The 21,909-nt window shown below is 42.3% G+C and overlaps 1 protein-coding gene and 1 pseudogene across 1 annotated transcript in view; one reads left to right on the forward strand and one right to left on the reverse strand.

Annotated features, from left to right (window-relative positions):
* The window catches only part of LOC124008820, a 165,040-nt pseudogene extending 158,282 nt beyond the window's left edge, over window positions 1-6,758 (forward strand).
* Window positions 6,759-6,784: 26 nt separating this feature from the next.
* Window positions 6,785-21,909, reverse strand: part of LOC124008821 (high mobility group protein B2-like) — a 21,780-nt gene continuing 6,655 nt past the window's right edge. Inside the window, exons 2-6 of the mRNA XM_046320392.1 lie at window positions 18,198-18,349; window positions 15,535-15,593; window positions 10,589-10,701; window positions 7,311-7,321; window positions 6,785-6,926 (exon numbers count right to left, since the gene is read on the reverse strand). Of these exons, the coding sequence (XP_046176348.1) occupies window positions 6,785-6,926; window positions 7,311-7,321; window positions 10,589-10,701; window positions 15,535-15,593; window positions 18,198-18,349 (477 nt within the window). The remainder of the gene's footprint in view (window positions 6,927-7,310; window positions 7,322-10,588; window positions 10,702-15,534; window positions 15,594-18,197; window positions 18,350-21,909) is intronic.

The raw sequence follows: 21,909 nt of genomic DNA on the forward strand, positions 1-21,909 counted from the left end.
CTGTATATAGCCTCCACATTGACTCTGTACCGGTAATACCCTGTATATAGCCTCCACATTGACTCTGTACCGGTAATCCCCTGTATATAGCCTCCACATTGACTCTGTACCGGAATACCCCTGTATATAGCCTCCACATTGACTCTGTACCGGTACCCCCTGTATATAGCCTCCACATTGACTCTGTACCGTAATACCCTGTATATAGCCTCCACATTGACTCTGTACCGGTACACCCTGTATATAGCCTCCACATTGACTCTGTACCGTAATACCCTGTATATAGCCTCCACATTGACTCTGTACCGTAATACCCTGTATATAGCCTCCACATTGACTCTGTACCGTAATACCCTGTATATAGCCTCCACATTGACTCTGTACCGTAATACCCTGTATATAGCCTCCACATTGACTCTGTACCGTAATACCCTGTATATAGCCTCCACATTGACTCTGTACCGGTAATACCCTGTATATAGCCTCCACATTGACTCTGTACCGGTACTCCCTGTATATAGCCTCCACATTGACTCTGTACCGTAATACCCTGTATATAGCCTCCACATTGACTCTGTACCGGTAATACCCTGTATATAGCCTCCACATTGACTCTGTACCGTAATACCCTGTATATAGCCTCCACATTGACTCTGTACCGTAATACCCTGTATATAGCCTCCACATTGACTCTGTACCGTAATAACCTGTATATAGCCTCCACATTGACTCTGTACCGTAATAACCTGTATATAGCCTCCACATTGACTCTGTACCGTAATACCCTGTATATAGCCTCCACATTGACTCTGTACCGTAATAACCTGTATATAGCCTCCACATTGACTCTGTACCGTAATAACCTGTATATAGCCTCCACATTGACTCTGTACCGTAATAACCTGTATATAGCCTCCACATTGACTCTGTACCGTAATACCCTGTATATAGCCTCCACATTGACTCCGTACCGTAATACCCTGTATATAGCCTCCACATTGACTCTGTACCGTAATACCCTGTATATAGCCTCCACATTGACTCTGTACCGTAATAACCTGTATATAGCCCACATTGACTCTGTACCGTAATAACCTGTATATAGCCTCCACATTGACTGTGTACCGTAATAACCTGTATATAGCCTCCACATTGACTCTGTACCGTAATAACCTGTATAGCCTCCACATTGACTCTGTACCGGTACCCCCTGTATATAGCCTCCACATTGACTCTGTACCGGTGCACCCTGTATATAGCCTCCACATTGACTCTGTACCGTAATACCCTGTATATAGCCTCCACATTGACTCTGTACCGGTGCCCCCTCCAGACACTGTACCGTGCCTCTGTATATAGCCTCCACATTCCCTCTGTACCGTAATACCCTGTATATAGCCTCCACATTGACTCTGTACCGTAATAACCTGTATATAGCCTCCATACATTGACTCTGTACCGGTACCCTGTATATAGCCTCCACATTGACTCTGTACCGTAATAACCTGTATATAGCCTCCACATTGACTCTGTACCGTAATAACCTGTATATAGCCTCCACATTGACTCTGTACCGTAATAACCTGTATATAGCCTCCACATTGACTCTGTACCGTAATAACCTGTATATAGCCTCCACATTGACTCTGTACCGTAATAACCTGTATATAGCCTCCACATTGACTCTGTACCGTAATAACCTGTATATAGTCTCCACATTGACTCTGTACCGTAATACTCTGTATATAGCCTCCACATTCTGACTCTGTACTGTATAGCCCACATTGACTCTGTACACACCCTGTATATAGCCTCCACATTGACTATGTACCGTAATAACCTGTATATAGCCTCCACATTGACTCTGTACCGTAATAACCTGTATATAGCCTCCACATTGACTCTGTACCGTAATAACCTGTATATAGTCTCCACATTGACTCTGTACCGTAATAACCTGTATATAGTCTCCACATTGACTGTGTACCGTAATACCCTGTATATAGCCTCCACATTGACTCTGTACGGGTACACCCTGTATATAGCCTCCACATTGACTCTGTACCGTAATAACCTGTATATAGCCTCCACATTGACTCTGTACCGTAATACCCTGTATATAGCCTCCACATTGACTCTGTACCGGTACCCCCTGTATATAGCCTCCACATTGACTCTGTACCGGTGCCCCCTGTAGCCTCCACATTCCCTCTGTACCGTAATACCCTGTATATCCACATTGACTCTGTACCGGTACCCCCTGTATATAGCCTCCACATTGACTCTGTACCGGTACCCCCTGTATATAGCCTCCACATTGACTCTGTACCGTAATAACCTGTATATAGCCTCCACATTGACTCTGTACCGTAATAACCTGTATATAGCCTCCACATTGACTCTGTACCGTAATAACCTGTATATAGCCTCCACATTGACTCTGTACCGGTACACCCTGTATATAGCCTCCACATTGACTATGTACCGTAATAACCTGTATATAGCCTCCACATTGACTCTGTACCGTAATAACCTGTATATAGCCTCCACATTGACTCTGTACCGTAATAACCTGTATATAGCCTCCACATTGACTCTGTACCGTAATAACCTGTATATAGTCTCCACATTGACTCTGTACCGTAATACTCTGTATATAGCCTCCACATTGACTCTGTACCGGTACACCCTGTATATAGCCTCCACATTGACTCTGTACCGTAATAACCTTTATATAGCCTCCACATTGACTCTGTACCGTAATAACCTGTATATAGCCTCCACATTGACTCTGTACCGTAATAACCTGTATATAGTCTCCACATTGACTCTGTACCGTAATAACCTGTATATAGCCTCCACATTGACTCTGTACCGTAATAACCTGTATATAGCCTCCACATTGACTCTGTACCGGTACCCCCTGTATATAGCCTCCACATTGACTCTGTACCGTAATAACCTGTATATAGCCTCCACATTGACTCTGTACCGTAATAACCTGTATATAGCCTCCACATTGACTCTGTACCGTAATAACCTGTATATAGCCTCCACATTGACTCTGTACGTAATAACCTGTATATAGTCTCCACATTGACTCTGTACCGTGTAACCTGTATATAGCCTCCACATTGACTCTGTACGGGTACACCCTGTATATAGCCTCCACATTGACTCTGTACCGTAATAACCTGTATATAGCCTCCACATTGACTCTGTACCGTAATAATAACCTGTATATAGCCTCCACATTGACTCTGTACCGTAATAACCTGTATATAGCCTCCACATTGACTCTGTACCGTAATAACCTGTATATAGCCTCCACATTGACTCTGTACCGTAATACCCTGTATATAGCCTCCACATTGACTCTGTACCGGTACCCCCTGTATATAGCCTCCACATTGACTCTGTACCGTAAACCCTGTATATAGCCTCCACATTGACTCTGTACCGTAATAACCTGGGTATATAGCCTCCACATTGACTCTGTACCGTAATAACCTGTATATAGTCTCCACATTGACTCTGTACCGTAATAACCTGTATATAGTCTCCACATTGACTCTGTACCGTAATAACCTGTATATAGCCTCCACATTGACTCTGTACCGTAATAACCTGTATATAGGCTCCACATTGACTCTGTACCGTAATACCCTGTATATAGGCTCCACATTGACTCTGTACCGTAATACCCTGTATATAGGCTCCACATTGACTCTGTACCGTAATACCCTGTATATAGCCTCCACATTGACTCTGTACCGTAATAACCTGTATATAGCCTCCACATTGACTCTGTACCGTAATAACCTGTATATAGTCTCCACATTGACTCTGTACCGTAATACCCTGTATATAGCCTCCACATTGACTCTGTACCAGAATAACCTGTATATAGCCTCCACATTGACTCTGTACCGTAATAACCTGTATATAGCCTCCACTGACTCTGTACCGTAATAACCTGTATATAGCCTCCACATTGACTCTGTACCGGTACCCCCTGTATATAGCCTCCACATTGACTCTGTACCGGTGCCCCCTGTATATAGCCTCCACATTCCCTCTGTACCGTAATACCCTGTATATAGCCTCCACATTGACTCTGTACCGGTACCCCCTGTATATAGCCTCCACATTGACTCTGTACCGGTACCCCCTGTATATAGCCTCCACATTGACTCTGTACCGTAATAACCTGTATATAGCCTCCACATTGACTCTGTACCGTAATAACCTGTATATAGCCTCCACATTGACTCTGTACCGTAATAACCTGTATATAGCCTCCACATTGACTCTGTACCGTAATAACCTGTATATAGCCTCCACATTGACTCTGTACCGGTACACCCTGTATATAGCCTCCACATTGACTATGTACCGTAATAACCTGTATATAGCCTTCACATTGACTCTGTACCGTAATAACCTGTATATAGCCTCCACATTGACTCTGTACCGTAATACCCTGTATATAGTCTCCACATTGACTCTGTACCGTAATAACCTGTATATAGTCTCCACATTGACTCTGTACCGTAATAACCTGTATATAGCCTCCACATTGACTCTGTACCGTAATAACCTGTATATAGCCTCCACATTGACTCTGTACCGTAATAACCTGTATATAGCCTCCACATTGACTCTGTACCGTAATAACCTGTATATAGCCTCCACATTGACTCTGTACCGTAATAACCTGTATATAGTCTCCACATTGACTCTGTACCGTAATAACCTGTATATAGCCTCCACATTGACTCTGTACCGGTACCCCCTGTATATAGCCTCCACATTGACTCTGTACCGGTGCCCCCTGTATATAGCCTCCACATTCCCTCTGTACCGTAATACCCTGTATATAGCCTCCACATTGACTCTGTACCGGTACCCCCTGTATATAGCCTCCACATTGACTCTGTACCGGTACCCCCTGTATATAGCCTCCACATTGACTCTGTACCGTAATAACCTGTATATAGCCTCCACATTGACTCTGTACCGTAATAACCTGTATATAGCCTCCACATTGACTCTGTACCGTAATAACCTGTATATAGCCTCCACATTGACTCTGTACCGTAATAACCTGTATATAGCCTTCACATTGACTCTGTACCGGTACACCCTGTATATAGCCTCCACATTGACTATGTACCAGTTGGTAAGCATAACGCTGGTATATAGCCTTCCCATACGTAGAATGTATGCACACATCTGTACCGTAAAACCTGTAAATGGCATAGCCTCCACATTGACTCTGTACCGTAATAACCTGTATATAGCCTCCACATTGACTCTGTACCGTAATAACCTGTATATAGTCTCCACATTGACTCTGTACCGTAATACCCTGTATATAGCCTCCACATTGACTCTGTACCGTAATACCCTGTATATAGGCTCCACATTGACTCTGTACCGTAATACCCTGTATATAGGCTCCACATTGACTCTGTACCGTAATACCCTGTATATAGCCTCCACATTGACTCTGTACCGTAATAACCTGTATATAGTCTCCACATTGACTCTGTACCGTAATAACCTGTATATAGCCTCCACATTGACTCTGTACCGTAATAACCTGTATATAGCCTCCACATTGACTCTGTACCGTAATAACCTGTATATAGCCTCCACATTGACTATGTACCGTAATAACCTGTATATAGCCTCCACATTGACTCTTTACCGTAATAACCTGTATATAGCCTCCACATTGACTCTGTACCGTAATAACCTGTATATAGCCTCCACATTGACTATGTACCGTAATAACCTGTATATAGCCTCCACATTGACTCCTTTACTCGAATAACCTGTATATAGCCTCCACATTGACTCTGTACCGTAATAACCTGTATATAGCCTCCACATTGACTCTGTACCGTAATAACCTGTATATAGGCTCCACATTGACTCTGTACCGTAATACCCTGTATATAGGCTCCACATTGACTCTGTACCGTAATACCCTGTATATAGGCTCTTACTGCCGCCCTTTAATTATTTGCATCAGTGTTAGAACAGGATTAGATAAAACACACAAAAACATTTTCAGAATCATATTTTTATTTTATTATAAAAGTCAATTTCTACATATTGTTTCAGGACACATTTTTCCATTAAAAAAAGAAAATTAAAAACCAAAAAAATAAAGTGTATATTTTAAAAGAGTCTGTAGCGTCACACAGCTCTGTTACGACACGTGATAATATTGTAGAGCCTGAACACCACTAGGACCACACACAACCCTGGGAACAACAACAACCTTCTACAAACAGCAACACCGAATGAAGACACCCACAACATTCAGCTCCCAACAGAGGTCTGCTATTGGACGTGTTGGCCCACAGCAACTGTTTCCAGGGTTACAGATGTTTGCGATGACGACTATTCAGTTACACGGTGATATTATGAGTCCCCTTTAGGTCGTGTCTGGTCCAGTCCAGCTCTAACTAACCCCTGACCTAACTAACCTTTGACCTCTGGTCAGCCCCTCAACCCTGCAGGGTCACTGACAGGCACACATAACTTTCAGCCAATCAGATTCCTCCTCTGGCCCGTTAGGATTCCGGTGGAACTGGGTTTGTTCGTTTTACCTACTCGCGACCCTGGGAGGGCGGAGTTTCCCACTTTAGGACCAATGGAATGGTCTCAAAATGCGCAAACTCCGCCCACTAGGCGAGCGGGGCTTCGTCGAACGCACCAATCAACAGGCACGAACACTACGCTAACACTTTACTCATCATCGTCGTCATCCTCATCTTCGCCGCCCTCCAGGTCGCTCGTCATCATCATCGCCGCCACCGGCCATGGCGTGGGGCATCATATTGGACGAGCCACCGGGACCGGGTCGCATCGGCACCGCTAACGTTCGCACCAGAGCGGTATGCGGCCATATCCTACCGACAGAGAGATGGTGTTATACAGCTGGAGAGGTATACAGCCGTATCCTACAGACAGAGAGGTATACAGCCGTATCCTACAGACAGAGAGATGGTGTTATACAGCTGGAGAGGTATACAGCCGTATCCTACAGACAGAGAGGTATACAGCCGTATCCTACAGACAGAGAGATGGTGTTATACAGCTGGAGAGGTATACAGCCGTATCCTACAGACAGAGAGATGGTGTTATACAGCTGGAGAGGTATACAGTCGTATCCTACAGACAGAGAGATGGTGTTATACAGCTGGAGGGGTATACAGCCGTATCCTACAGACAGAGAGGTATACAGCCGTATCCTACAGACAGAGAGATGGTGTTATACAGCTGGAGAGGCATACAGTCGTATCCACTACAGACAGAGAGATGGTGTTATACAGCTGGAGAGGTATACAGTCGTATCCTACAGACAGAGAGATGGTGTTATACAGCTGGAGAGGTATACAGCCGTATCCTACAGACAGAGAGATGGTGTTATACAGCTGGAGAGGTATACAGTCGTATCCTACAGACAGAGAGGTATACAGCCGTATCCTACAGACAGAGAGGTATACAGCCGTATCCTACAGACAGAGAGATGGTGTTATACAGCTGGAGAGTATACAGTCGTATCCTACAGACAGAGAGATGGTGTTATACAGCTGGAGAGGTATACAGCCGTATCCTACAGACAGAGAGATGGTGTTATACAGCTGGAGCCGCCGTATCCTACAGACAGAGAGGTATACAGCCGTATCCTACAGACAGAGAGATGGTGTTATACAGCTGGAGGGGTATACAGCCATATCCTACAGTAAAATGGATTAAAAAATACAAATGTCATCATCAATCTACACACAATACCCCTAATGATGTCATCATCAATCTACATAACACCCCATAATGATGTCATCATCAATCTACCCACAATACCCCATAATGCTGTCTGTCATCATCAAACTACACACAATACCCCATAATGATGTCATCATCAATCTACACACAATACCCCCTAATGATGTCATCATCAATCTACACACAATACCCCCTAATGATGTCATCATCAATCTACACACAATACCCCATAAGGATGTCATCATCAATCTACACACAATACCCCCTAATGATGTCATCATCAATCAACCCACAATACCCCCTAATGATGTCATCATCAATCTACACACAATACCCCTAATGATGTCATCATCAATCTACACACACACACCCTAATGATGTCATCATCAATCTACACACAATACCCCTAATGATGTCATCATCATCTACACACAATACCCCCCTAATGATGTCATCAATCTACACACAATACCCCTAATGATGTCATCATCAATCTACCCACAATACCCCCTAATGATGTCATCATCAACCTACACACAATACCCCCTAATGATGTCATCATCAATCTACACACAATACCCCCTAATGATGTCATCATCAATCTACACACAATACCCCCTAATGATGTCATCATCAATCTACACACAATACCCCCTAATGATGTCATCATCAATCTACACACAATACCCCCTAATGATGTCATCATCAATCTACACACAATACCCCTAATGATGTCATCAATCTACACACAATACCCCCTAATGATGTCATCATCAATCTGTTTTTAGAAATGTTTTCAAATTCATGAAAAATAAAAAACACATACCTTATTTACATAAGTATTCAGACTCTTTTCTATGAGACTCAAAATGTAGCTCAGGTGCATCCTGTTTCCATTGATCATCCTTGTGATGTTTCTATAACTTGATTGGAGTCCACCTGTGGTAAATTCAATTGATTGGACATTATTTGGAAAGGCACACACCTATCTATATAAGGTCCCACAGTTGACAGTGCATTTCAGAACAAAAACCAAGACATGAGGTCGAAGGAATTGTCTGTAGAGGTCCGAGACAGGATGGTGTCGAGGCACAGATCTGGAGACGGGTACCAAAACAATGTCTGCAGCATTGAAGGTCCCCAAGAACACAGTGGCCTCCATCATTCTGCAGCATTGAAGGTCCTCAAGAACACAGTGGCCTCCATCATTCTGCAGCATTGAAGGTCCCCAAGAACACAGTGGCCTCCATCATTCTGCAGCATTGGAGGTCCCCCAAGAACACAGTGGCCTCCATCATTGTGCAGCATTGAAGGTCCCCAAGAACACAGTGGCCTCCATCATTCTGCAGCATTGAAGGTCCCTAAGAACACAGTGGCCTCCATCATTCTGCAGCATTGAAGGTCCCTAAGAACACAGTGGCCTCCATCATTCTGCAGCATTGGAGGTCCCCAAGAACACAGTGGCCTCCATTATTCTGCAGCATTGAAGGTCCCCAAGAACACAGTGGCCTCCATCATTCTGCAGCATTGGAGGTCCCCAAGAACACAGTGGCCTCCATCATTCTGCAGCATTGAAGGTCCCCAAGAACACAGTGGCCTCCATCATTCCTTAAATGGAAGATGTTTGGAACCACCAAGACTCTTCCTAGAGCTGACCAACCGGCCAAACTGAGCTTTCAGGGGAGAAGGGCCTTGGTCAGGGAGGTGACCAGGAACCCGATGGTCACTTTGACAGAGCTCCAGAGTTCCTCTGTGGAGATGGGAGAACCTTCCAGAAAGACAACCATCTCTGCACCAATCAGACCTTTATGAGTGTCCAGACGGAAGCCGCTCCTTAGTAAAAGGGCACATGACAGCCCGCTAGAGTTTGCCAAAAGGCAACTAAAGACTCTCAGACCATGAGAAGCAAGATTCTCTGGTCTGATGAAACCAGGATTGAACTCTTGGCCAGAATGCCAAGCATCACGTCTGGAGGAAACCTGGCACCATCCCTATGGTGAAGCATCATGCTGTGGGGATGTTTTTCCGCAGCAGGGACTGGGAGACTAGTCAGGATTGAGGGAAAGATGAACGGAGAAAAGTACAGAGAGATCCTTGATGAAAACCTGCTCCAGAGAACTCAGGACTTCAGACTGGGGCGAAGGTTCACCTTCCAACAGGACAACGACACTAAGCACACAGACAAGAAAACACAGGAGTGGCTTCTGAATGTCTCAATTGTCTGAATGTCCTTGAGTGGCCCAGCCAGAGCCCGGACTTGAACCTGATCGAACATCTCTGGAGAGACCTGAAAATAGCTGAGTAGCAACGCTCCCCATCCAGGTGTGCCAAGCTTGTAGCGTCATACCCAAGAAGACTAGAAGCTGTAATCGCTGCCGAAGGTCCTTCAAAAAAGTACTGAGTAAAAGGTCTGAATACTTATGTAAATGTGACGTTTTCTCCAATAATAATAATCATTCTTAAAAAAAATTTTTTTTGCTTTGTCATTATAGTGTGTAGATTGATGAGGGGGAAAACTATTAGAATAAGGCTGTAAAATGTGGAATAAGTCAAGGGGTCTGAATACTTCCTGAATTCACTGTATATACTGATTTTCTAAGATACGAATGCAATTTTTTAAAAAGTGGTTCCTGTCATCGTGTAAAAATGGTGTTACGGACATTTTTGAACAAGCAAAATATATGTCCTACTACTCCAAAGGACAAGTGGCTAAATAAGCTAATGTGAAGCCGTGTTAAAGTCCTGTATCTGTGAGCGTGTTTGTTACCGTAGTAACGTAGAGTACCTTGTCGTATTTCTCCTCAGTCGGAGAGCCTTCTTCAAACGGCTGTTTCTGGGTTGGAGTCTGTTGACCCCACATGATCCCCAGCTTCTTAGCTGTCTCTCCTATAGAACAGCCTGGAGAGGATAATATATACATTATATATACTACCTCATATATATATACTACCTCATATACGTACATTATATATATATACTACCTCATATACATACATTATATATATATATATACTACCTCATATAGAACAGCCTGGAGAGGATAATATATACATTATATATATACACTACTACTACATCCTATAGAACATCCTGGAGAGGATAATATATACATTATATATATATATACACTACTACTACATCCTATAGAACAGCCTGGAGAGGATAATATATACATTATATATATATACTACCTCATATACATTATATATATATACTACCTCATATATATACACTACTACTACATCCTATAGAACAGCCTGGAGACGATAATATATATATATTATATATATACACGACTACTACATTACATTACATTACATTTAAGTCATTTAGCAGACGCTCTTATCCAGAGCGACTTACAAATTGGTGCATTCACCTTATGACATCCAGTGGAACAGTCACTTTACAATAGTGCATCTAAATCTTAAGGGGGGGGGGGTGAGAGGGATTACTTATCCTATCCTAGGTATTCCTTAAAGAATTATACTACATCCTATAGAACAGCCTGGAGACGATAATATATACATTATATATACTACCTCATATACATACATTATATATATATATATATATATATACTACCTCCTATAGAACAGCCGGGAGATGATAATACATACATTATATATATATATACTACCTCATGTGATATATATATATATATTACCTCATACAAAACAGCCTGGAGACGATAATACATACATTATATATACTACATCATATGCATACATTATATATATATATATATACTACCTCCTATAGAACAGCCGGGAGATGATAATACATACATTATATATATATATACACTCATATACATTATATATATATATATATATATATATATATATATACACACACACACTACATCCTATAGAACAGCCTATATATATACTACCTCATATTCCAATTTGTAAGTCGCTCTGGATAAGAGCGTCTGCTAAATGACTTAAATGTAAATGTAATATTCATACATTATATATATATATACACTACCTCATATAGAACAGCCTGGAGACAATAATACATACATTATATATATATATACTACCTCATATACATACATTATATATATATATATATACTATCCCCTATAGAACAGCCAGGAGACAATGATACATACATTATATATATATACAGTGGGGCAAAAGTATTTAGTCAGCCACCAATTGTACAAGTTCTCCCACTTAAAAAGATGAGAGGCCTGTAATTTTCATCATAGGTACACTTCAACTATGACAGACAAAATGAGACAAAAATCCAGAAAATCACATTGTAGATTTTTTCTGAATTTATTTGCAAATTATGGTGGAAAATAAGTATTTGGTCTATAACAAAAGTTTATCTCAATACTTTGTTATATACCCTTTGTTGGCAATGACAGAGGTCAAACGTTTTCTGTAAGTCTTCACGAGGTTTTCACACACACATTTGGCCCATTCCTCCATGCAGATCTCCTCTAGAGCAGTGATGTTTTGGGGCTGTTGCTGGGCAACACAGACTTCAACTCCCTCCAAAGATTTTCTATGGGGTTAAGATCTGGAGACTGGCTAGGCCACTCCAGGACCTTAAAATGCTTTTACGAAGCCACTCCTTCGTGCCCGGGCGGTGTGTTTGGGATAATAATAATAATAATATGCCATTTAGCAGACGCTTTTATCCAAAGCGGGATCATTGTCATGCTGAAAGACCCAGCCACGTTTCATCTTCAATGCCCTTGCTGATGGAAGGAGGTTTTCACTCAAATCTCCGATACATGGCCCCATTCATTCTTTCCTTTACACGGATCAGTCGTCCTGGTCCCTTTGCAGAAAAACAGCCCCAAAGCATGATGTTTCCACCCCCATGCTTCACAGTAGGTATGGTGTTCTTTGGATGCAACTCAGCATTCTTTGTCCTCCAAACACTACGAGTTGAGGTTTTACCAAAAGTTATATTTTGGTTTCATCTGACCATATGACATTCTCCCAATCTTCTTCTGGATCATCCAAATGCTCTCTAGCAAATTTCAGACGGGCCTGGACATGTACTGGGGGGACACGTCTGGCACTGCAGGATTTGAGTCCCTGTGTGTTACTGATGGTAGGCTTTGTTACTTTGGTCCCAGCTCTCTGCAGGTCATTCACTAGGTCCCCCCGTGTGGTTCTGGGATTTTGACCCCACGGGATGAGATCTTGCGTGGAGCCCCAGATCGAGGGAGATTATCAGTGGTCTTGTATGTCTTCCATTTCCTAATAATTGCCCCACAGTTGATTTCTTCAAACCAAGCTACTTACCTATTGCAGATTCAGTCTTCCCAGCCTGGTGCAGGTCTAAAATGTTGTTTCTGGTGTCCTTTGACAGCTCTTTGGTCTTGGCCATAGTGGAGTTTGGAGTGTGACTGTTTGAGGTTGTGGACAGGTGTTTTCTATACTGATAACAAGTTCAAACAGGTGTCATTAATACAGGTAACGAGTGGAGGACAGAGGAGCCTCTTAAAGAAGTTACAGGTCTATGAGAGCCAGAAATCTTGCTTGTAGGTGACAAAATACTTATTTTCCACCATAATTTGCAAATAACTTCATTAAAAATCCTACAATGAGATTTTCTGGATTTTTGTCTGTCATAGTTGAAGTGTACCTATGATGAAAATTACAGGCCTCTCTCATTTTTTTTAAGTGGGAGAACTTGCACAATTGGTGGCTGACTAAATACTTGTTTGCCCCACTGTATACTACCTCCTATAGAACAGCCTGGAGACAATAATACATACATTATATATATATATATATATATATATATATATATATATATACACTACCTCGTATACATTACATATACACTACTACTACATCCTATAGAACAGCCTGGAGACAATAATACATACATTATATATATATGTATATATATATATATAGTACTACCCCATATTCATACATTATATATATATATATATATATATACTACACCATATAGAACAGCCTGTAGACAATAATACATACATTATATATATATATAGTACTACCCCATATTCATACATTATATATATATATATACTACACCATATAGAACAGCCTGGAGACAATAATACATACATTATATATATATATATTACTACCTCATATACATTATATATATACTACTACCCCATATTCATACATTATATATATATATATATATACTACTACCTCATATACATACATTATATATATATATAGTACCTCATAGGGGGTAGTATATATATATATATAATAATGTACATATTATTGTCTCCAAGCTGTTCTATAAGGTAGTAGTATATACAGTTGAAGTCAGAAGTTTACATATACACCTTAGCCAAATACATTTAAACTCAGTTTTTCACAATTCCTGACATTTAATCCTAGTAAAAGTTCCGTTTAGGTCAGTTAGGATCACCACTTTATTTTAAGAATGTGAAATGTCAGAATAATAGTAGAGAGAATGATTGATTTATTTCAGCTTTTATTTCTTTCATCACATTCCCAGTGGGTCAGAAGTTTACATACTCAATTAGTATTTGGTAGCAATGCCTTTAAATTGCTTAACTTGGGTCAAACGTTTCGGGTAGCCTTCCACAAGCTTCCCACAATAAGTTGGGTGAATTTTGGCCCATTCCTCCTGACAGAGCTGGTGTCACTGAGTCAGGTTTGTAGGCCTCCTTGCTCACACACGCTTTTTTTCAGTTCTGCCAACAATTTTTCTATAAGATTGAGGTCAGGGCTTTGTGATGGCCACTCACAATACATTGATTTTGTTGTCCTTAAGCCATTTTTCCACAACTGGAAGTATGCTTGGGGTCATTGTCCATTTGGAAGACCCATTTGCGACCAAGTTTTAACTTCCTGACTGATGTCTTGAGATGTTGCTTCAATATAGTGACCCTGGGACCCTAGTGACCCTGGGAACTCCTGGTAGTAATACTGTCATCAGTAGTGACCCTGGTAGTAATACTGTCATCAGTAGTGACCCTGGTAGTAATACTGTCATCAGTAGTGACCCTGGTAGTAATACTGTCATCAGTAGTGACCCTGGTAGTAATACTGTTATCAGTAGTGACCCTGGTAGTAATACTGTTATCAGTAGTGACCCTGGTAGTAATACTGTCATCAGTAGTGACCCTGGTAGTAATACTGTTATCAGTAGTGACCCTGGTAGTAATACTGTTATCAGTAGTGACCCTGGTAGTAATACTGTCATCAGTAGTGACCCTGGTAGTAATACTGTCATCAGTAGTGACCCTGGTAGTAATACTGTTATCAGTAGTGACCCTGGTAGTAATACTGTCATCAGTAGTGACCCTGGTAGTAATACTGTCATCAGTAGTGACCCTGGTAGTAATACTGTTATCAGTAGTGACCCTGGTAGTAATACTGTCATCAGTAGTGACCCTGGTAGTAATACTGTCATCAGTAGTGACCCTGGTAGTAATACTGTCATCAGTAGTGACCCTGGTAGTAATACTGTTATCAGTAGTGACCCTGGTAGTAATACTGTTATCAGTAGTGACCCTGGTAGTAATACTGTCATCAGTAGTGACCCTGGTAGTAATACTGTCATCAGTAGTGACCCTGGTAGTAATACTGTCATCAGTAGTGACCCTGGTAGTAATACTGTCATCAGTAGTGACCCTGGTAGTAATACTGTCATCAGTAGTGACCCTGGTAGTAATACTGTTATCAGTAGTGACCCTGGGTACTCCTGGAAGTAATACTGTCATCATCATCATCATTAGTGTACCTGGGAACTCCTGTTTGACCGTCGGACGGAACTCTGCTGAGAACACAAAAAAGGCAGACCTGGGGGAGGAAGAGGAAGGAGGGTTAGAGGGAAGCAGGTCATGTGTGATGGAGGGTTAGAGGGAAGCAGGTCATGTGTGATGGAGGGAGGAGGGAAGCAGGTCATGTGTGATGTAGGGTTAGAGGGAAGCAGGTCATATGTGATGGAGGGTTAGAGGGAAGCAGGTCATATGTGATGGAGGGAGGAGGGTTAGAGGGAAGCAGGTCATATGTGATGGAGGGAGGAGGGAAGCAGGACATATGTGATGGAGGGAGGAGGGAAGCAGGACATATGTGATGGATGGAGGAGGGAAGCAGGTCATATGTGATGGAGGGAGGAGGGAAGCAGGTCATATGTGATGGAGGGAGGAGGGAAGCAGGACATATGTGATGGAGGGAGGAGGGAAGCAGGTCATATGTGATGGAGGGAGGAGGGAAGCAGGTCATATGTGATGGAGGGTTAGAGGGAAGCAGGACATATGTGATGGATGGAGGAGGGAAGCAGGTCATATGTGATGGAGGGAGGAGGGAAGCAGGACATATGTGATGGATGGAGGAGGGAAGCAGGTCATATGTAATGGAGGGAGGAGGGTTAGAGGGAAGCAGGTCATATGTGATGGAGGGAGGAGGGTTAGAGGGAAGCAGGTCATATGTGATGGAGGGAGGAGGGTTAGAGGGAAGCAGGTCATATGTGATGGAGGGAGGAGGGAAGCAGGACATATGTGATGGAGGGAGGAGGGAAGCAGGTCATATGTGATGGAGGGAGGAGGGAAGCAGGTCATATGTTATGGAGGGAGGAGGGAAGCAGGACATATGTGATGGATGGAGGAGGGAAGCAGGTCATATGTAATGGAGGGAGGAGAGTTAGAGGGAAGCAGGTCATATGTGATGGAGGGAGGAGGGAAGCAGGACATATGTGATGGAGGGAGGAGAGTTAGAGGGAAGCAGGTCATATGTGATGGAGGGAGGAGGGTTAGAGTGAAGCAGGTCATATGTAATGGAGGGAGGAGGGTTAGATGGAAGCAGGTCATATGTGACGGAGGGAGGAGGGAAGCAGGTCATATGTGATGGATGGAGGGAGGAGGGTTAGAGGGAAGCAGGTCATGTGTGATGGAGGAGGGAAGCATGTCATATGTGATGGAGGGTTAGAGGGAAGCAGGTCATGTGTGATGGAGGAGGGAAGCAGGTCATATGTGATGGAGGGTTAGAGGGAAGCAGGTCATATGTGATGGAGGGAGGAAGGAAGCAGGTCATATGTGATGGAGGGAGGAGGGAAGCAGGTCATATGTGATGGAGGGAGGAGGGAAGCAGGTCATATGTGATGTAGGGAGGAGGGAAGCAGGTCATATGTGATGGAGGAGGGAAGCAGGTCATATGTGATGGAGGGAGGAGGGAAGCAGGTCATGTGTGATGGAGGAGGGAAGCAGGTCATATGTGATGGAGGGAGGAGGGAAGCAGGTCATATGTGATGGAGGGAGGAGGGAAGCAGGTCATATGTGATGGAGGGAGGAGAGTTAGAGGGAAGCAGGTCATATGTGATGGAGGGAGGAGGGAAGCAGGACATATGTGATGGAGGGAGGAGGGAAGCAGGACATATGTGATGGAGGGAGGAGAGTTAGAGGGAAGCAGGTCATATGTGATGGAGGGAGGAGGGAAGCAGGTCATATGTGATGGAGGGAGGAGGGAAGCAGGTCATATGTGATGGAGGGTTAGAGGGAAGCAGGTCATATGTGATGGAGGGAGGAGGGAAGCAGGTCATATGTGATGGAGGGAGGAGGGTTAGAGGGAAGCAGGTCATATGTGATGGAGGGAGGAGGGTTAGAGGGAAGCAGGTCATGTGATGGAGGGAGGAGGGAAGCAGGACATATGTGATGGACGGAGGAGGGAAGCAGGACATATGTGATGGATGGAGGAGGGAAGCAGGACATATGTGATGGAGGGAGGAGGGAAGCAGGTCATATGTGATGGATGGAGGAGGGAAGCAGGACATATGTGATGGAGGGAGGAGAGTTAGAGGGAAGCAGGTCATATGTGATGGAGGGAGGAGGGAAGCAGGACATATGTGATGGAGGGAGGAGAGTTAGAGGGAAGCAGGTCATATGTGATGGAGGGAGGAGGGAAGCAGGTCATATGTGATGGAGAGAGGAGGGTCAGAGTGAAGCAGGTCATATGTAATGGAGGGAGGAGGGTTAGATGGAAGCAGGTCATATGTGACGGAGGGAGGAGGGAAGCAGGTCATATGTGATGGATGGAGGGAGGAGGGTTAGAGGGAAGCAGGTCATGTGTGATGGAGGAGGGAAGCATGTCATATGTGATGGAGGGTTAGAGGGAAGCAGGTCATATGTGATGGAGGGAGGAAGGAAGCAGGTCATATGTGATGGAGGGAGGAGGGAAGCAGGTCATATGTGATGGAGGAGGGAAGCAGGTCATATGTGATGGAGGGAGGAGGGAAGCAGGTCATATGTGATGGAGGGAGGAGGGAAGCAGGTAATATGTGATGTAGGGAGCAGGGAAGCAGGTCATATGTGATGTAGGGAGGAGGGAAGCAGGTCATATGTGATGGAGGGAGGAGGGAAGCAGGGAAGCAGGTCATATGTGATGGATGTACAGTAGTGTGTGACTCACGGGGGTCTTTTGGGAGCGTTGGGGTCCTTCTTCCTCCTACCACTCTTGGCCATCCCCTTGGGGGGGACGTACCCCCTCATGTCCCTCTCATATCGCACCTTGTCGTTCTTCGCCATGTCCTCAAAACGACGCTTGTCAATCACAGTGGAAGCCTACACACAGTTATAAAACACACTACATTATATATATATACTATTACACACAGGTATAAAACACACTACATTATATATATATACTATAACACACAGTTATAAACACACTAAATTATATATATATATACTATTACACACAAACACAGTTATAAAACACACTACATTATATATATATACTATTACACACAGTTATAAAACACACTACATTATATATATATACTATTACACACAGTTATAAAACACACTACATTATATATATATATATACTATTACACACAGTTATAAAACACACTACATTATATATATATACTATTACACACAAACACAGGTATTACTATTATAACAGACACAGTGATATAACAACACCATTATAACAGACAGTGATATAACACCATTATAACAGACACAGTGGTATAACAGCATTATAACAGACAGTGATACAACACCATTATAACAGACACAGTGATATAACACCATTATAACAGACACAGTGGTATAACAGCATTATAACAGACAGTGATATAACACCATTATAACAGACACAGTGGTATAACAGCATTATAACAGACAGTGATATAACACCATTATAACAGACAGTAATATAACACCATTATAACAGACACAGTGGTATAACACCATTATAACAGACACAGTGGTATAACACCGTTATAACAGACACAGTGATATAACACCGTTATAACAGACACAGTGATATAACGCCATTATAACAGACACCATTATAACAGACACAGTGGTATAACACCGTTATAACAGACACAGTGATATAACACCGTTATAACAGACACAGTGGTATAACACCATTATAACAGACACAGTGATATAACAGACACCGTGGTATAACACCATTATAACAGACACCGTGGTATAACACCATTATAACAGACACAGTGGTATAACACCATTATAACAGACACAGTGATATAACACCATTATAACAGACACAGTGATATAACACCATTATAACAGACACAGTGGTATAACACCATTATAACAGACAGTGGTATAACACCATTATAACAGACACAGTGGTATAACAGCATTATAACAGACAGTGATACAACACCATTATAACAGACACAGTGGTATAACACCATTATAACAGACACAGTGGTATAACACCATTATAACAGACACCGTGGTGGTATAACACCATTATAACAGACACCGTGGTATAACACCATTATAACAGACACCGTGGTATAACACCATTATAACAGACACCGTGGTGGTATAACACCATTATAACAGACACCGTGGTATAACACCATTATAACAGACACAGTGGTATAACACCATTATAACAGACACCGTGGTGGTATAACACCATTATAACAGACACCGTGGTATAACACCATTATAACAGACACAGTGGTATAACACCATTATAACAGACACAGTGATATAACACCATTATAACAGACACAGTGATATAACACCATTATAACAGACAGTGGTATACCACCATTATAACAGACACAGTGGTATAACACCATTATAACAGACAGTGGTATAACACCATTATAACAGACACAGTGGTATAACACCATTATAACAGACACAGTGGTATAACACCATTATAACAGACACAGTGATATAACACCATTATAACAGACACCGTGGTATAACACCATTATAACAGACACAGTGATATAACACCATTATAACAGACAGTGATATAACACCATTATAACAGACACAGTGATATAACACCATTATAACAGACACAGTGATATAACACCATTATAACAGACACAGTGGTATAACACCATTATAACAGACACCGTGGTGGTATAACACCATTATAACAGACACAGTGGTGGCATAACACCATTATAACAGACACCGTGGTATAACACCATTATAACAGACACAGTGATATAACACCATTATAACAGACACAGTGATATAACACCATTATAACAGACACAGTGATATAACACCATTATAACAGACACCGTGGTGGTATAACACCATTATAACAGACACCGTGGTGGTATAACACCATTATAACAGACACAGTGGTGGTATAACACCATTATAACAGACACAGTGGTATAACACCATTATAACAGACAGTGGTATAACACCATTATAACAGACACAGTGGTATAACACCATTATAACAGACAGTGGTATAACACCATTATAACAGACACAGTGGTATAACACCATTATAACAGACACAGTGATATAACACCATTATAACAGACACAGTGATATAACACCATTATAACAGACACAGTGGTATAACACCATTATAACAGACACAGTGATATAACACCATTATAACAGACACCGTGGTGGTATAACACCATTATAACAGACACCGTGGTATAACACCATTATAACAGACACAGTGATATAACACCATTATAACAGACACAGTAGTATAACACCATTATAACAGACACAGTGATATAACACCATTATAACAGACAGTGATATAACACCATTATAACAGACACCGTGGTGGTATAACACCATCATAACAGACACCGTGGTAGTATAACACCATTATAACAGACACCGTGGTGGTATAACACCATTATAACAGACACCGTGGTAGTATAACACCATTATAACAGACACCGTGGTAGTATAACACCATTATAACAGACACCGTGGTGGTATAACACCATTATAACAGACACCGTGGTGGTATAACACCATTATAACAGACACCGGAGCTAGAGGAGTTAGAGCCCTGTCTATGTTGGCAGATAAGATGGGAGGGGTGCTCTCATCTTATCTGCCAACATAGACAGGGCTCTAACTCCTCTAGCTCCACAATGAAATAGGGTGCAGGCCAGGCAGCAGGCTATTAGCCAGCCTGCCAGCATAGTGGAGTCTGCCACTAGCATAGTTAGTGTAGTCAGCTTAGCTATCACCATTGAGACCGTGTCTGTGCCTCGACCTGGGTTGGGCAAAACTAAACATGGCGGTGTTTGCCTTAGCAATCTCACTAGGATAAAGACCACCTCCATTCCTGTCATTACTGAAAGAGATCATGATACCTCACATCTCAAAATAGGGCTACTTAATGTTAGATCCCTTACTTCAAAGGCAATTATAGTCAATGAACTAATCACTGATCATAATCTTGATGTGATTGGCCTGACTGAAACATGGCTTAAGCCTGATGAATTTACTGTGTTAAATGAGGCCTCACCTCCTGGCTACACTAGTGACCATATCCCCGTGCATCCCGCAAAGGCGGAGGTGTTGCTAACATTTACGATAGCAAATTTCAATTTACAAAAAAGAAAATGACGTTTTCGTCTTTTGAGCTTCTAGTCATGAAATCTATGCAGCCTACTCAATCACTTTTTATAGCTACTGTTTACAGGCCTCCTGGGCCATATACAGCGTTTCTCACTGAGTTCCCTGAATTCCTATCAGACCTTGTAGTCATTGCAGATAATATTCTAATCTTTGGTGACTTTAATATTCACATGGAAAAGTCCACAGACCCACTCCAAAAGGCTTTTGGAGCCATCATCGACTCAGTGGGTTTTGTCCAACATGTCTCTGGACCCACT

This window comes from Oncorhynchus gorbuscha, linkage group LG21 (assembly GCF_021184085.1).
Source record: "Oncorhynchus gorbuscha isolate QuinsamMale2020 ecotype Even-year linkage group LG21, OgorEven_v1.0, whole genome shotgun sequence".
Taxonomy (NCBI): Eukaryota; Metazoa; Chordata; class Actinopteri; order Salmoniformes; family Salmonidae; genus Oncorhynchus; species Oncorhynchus gorbuscha.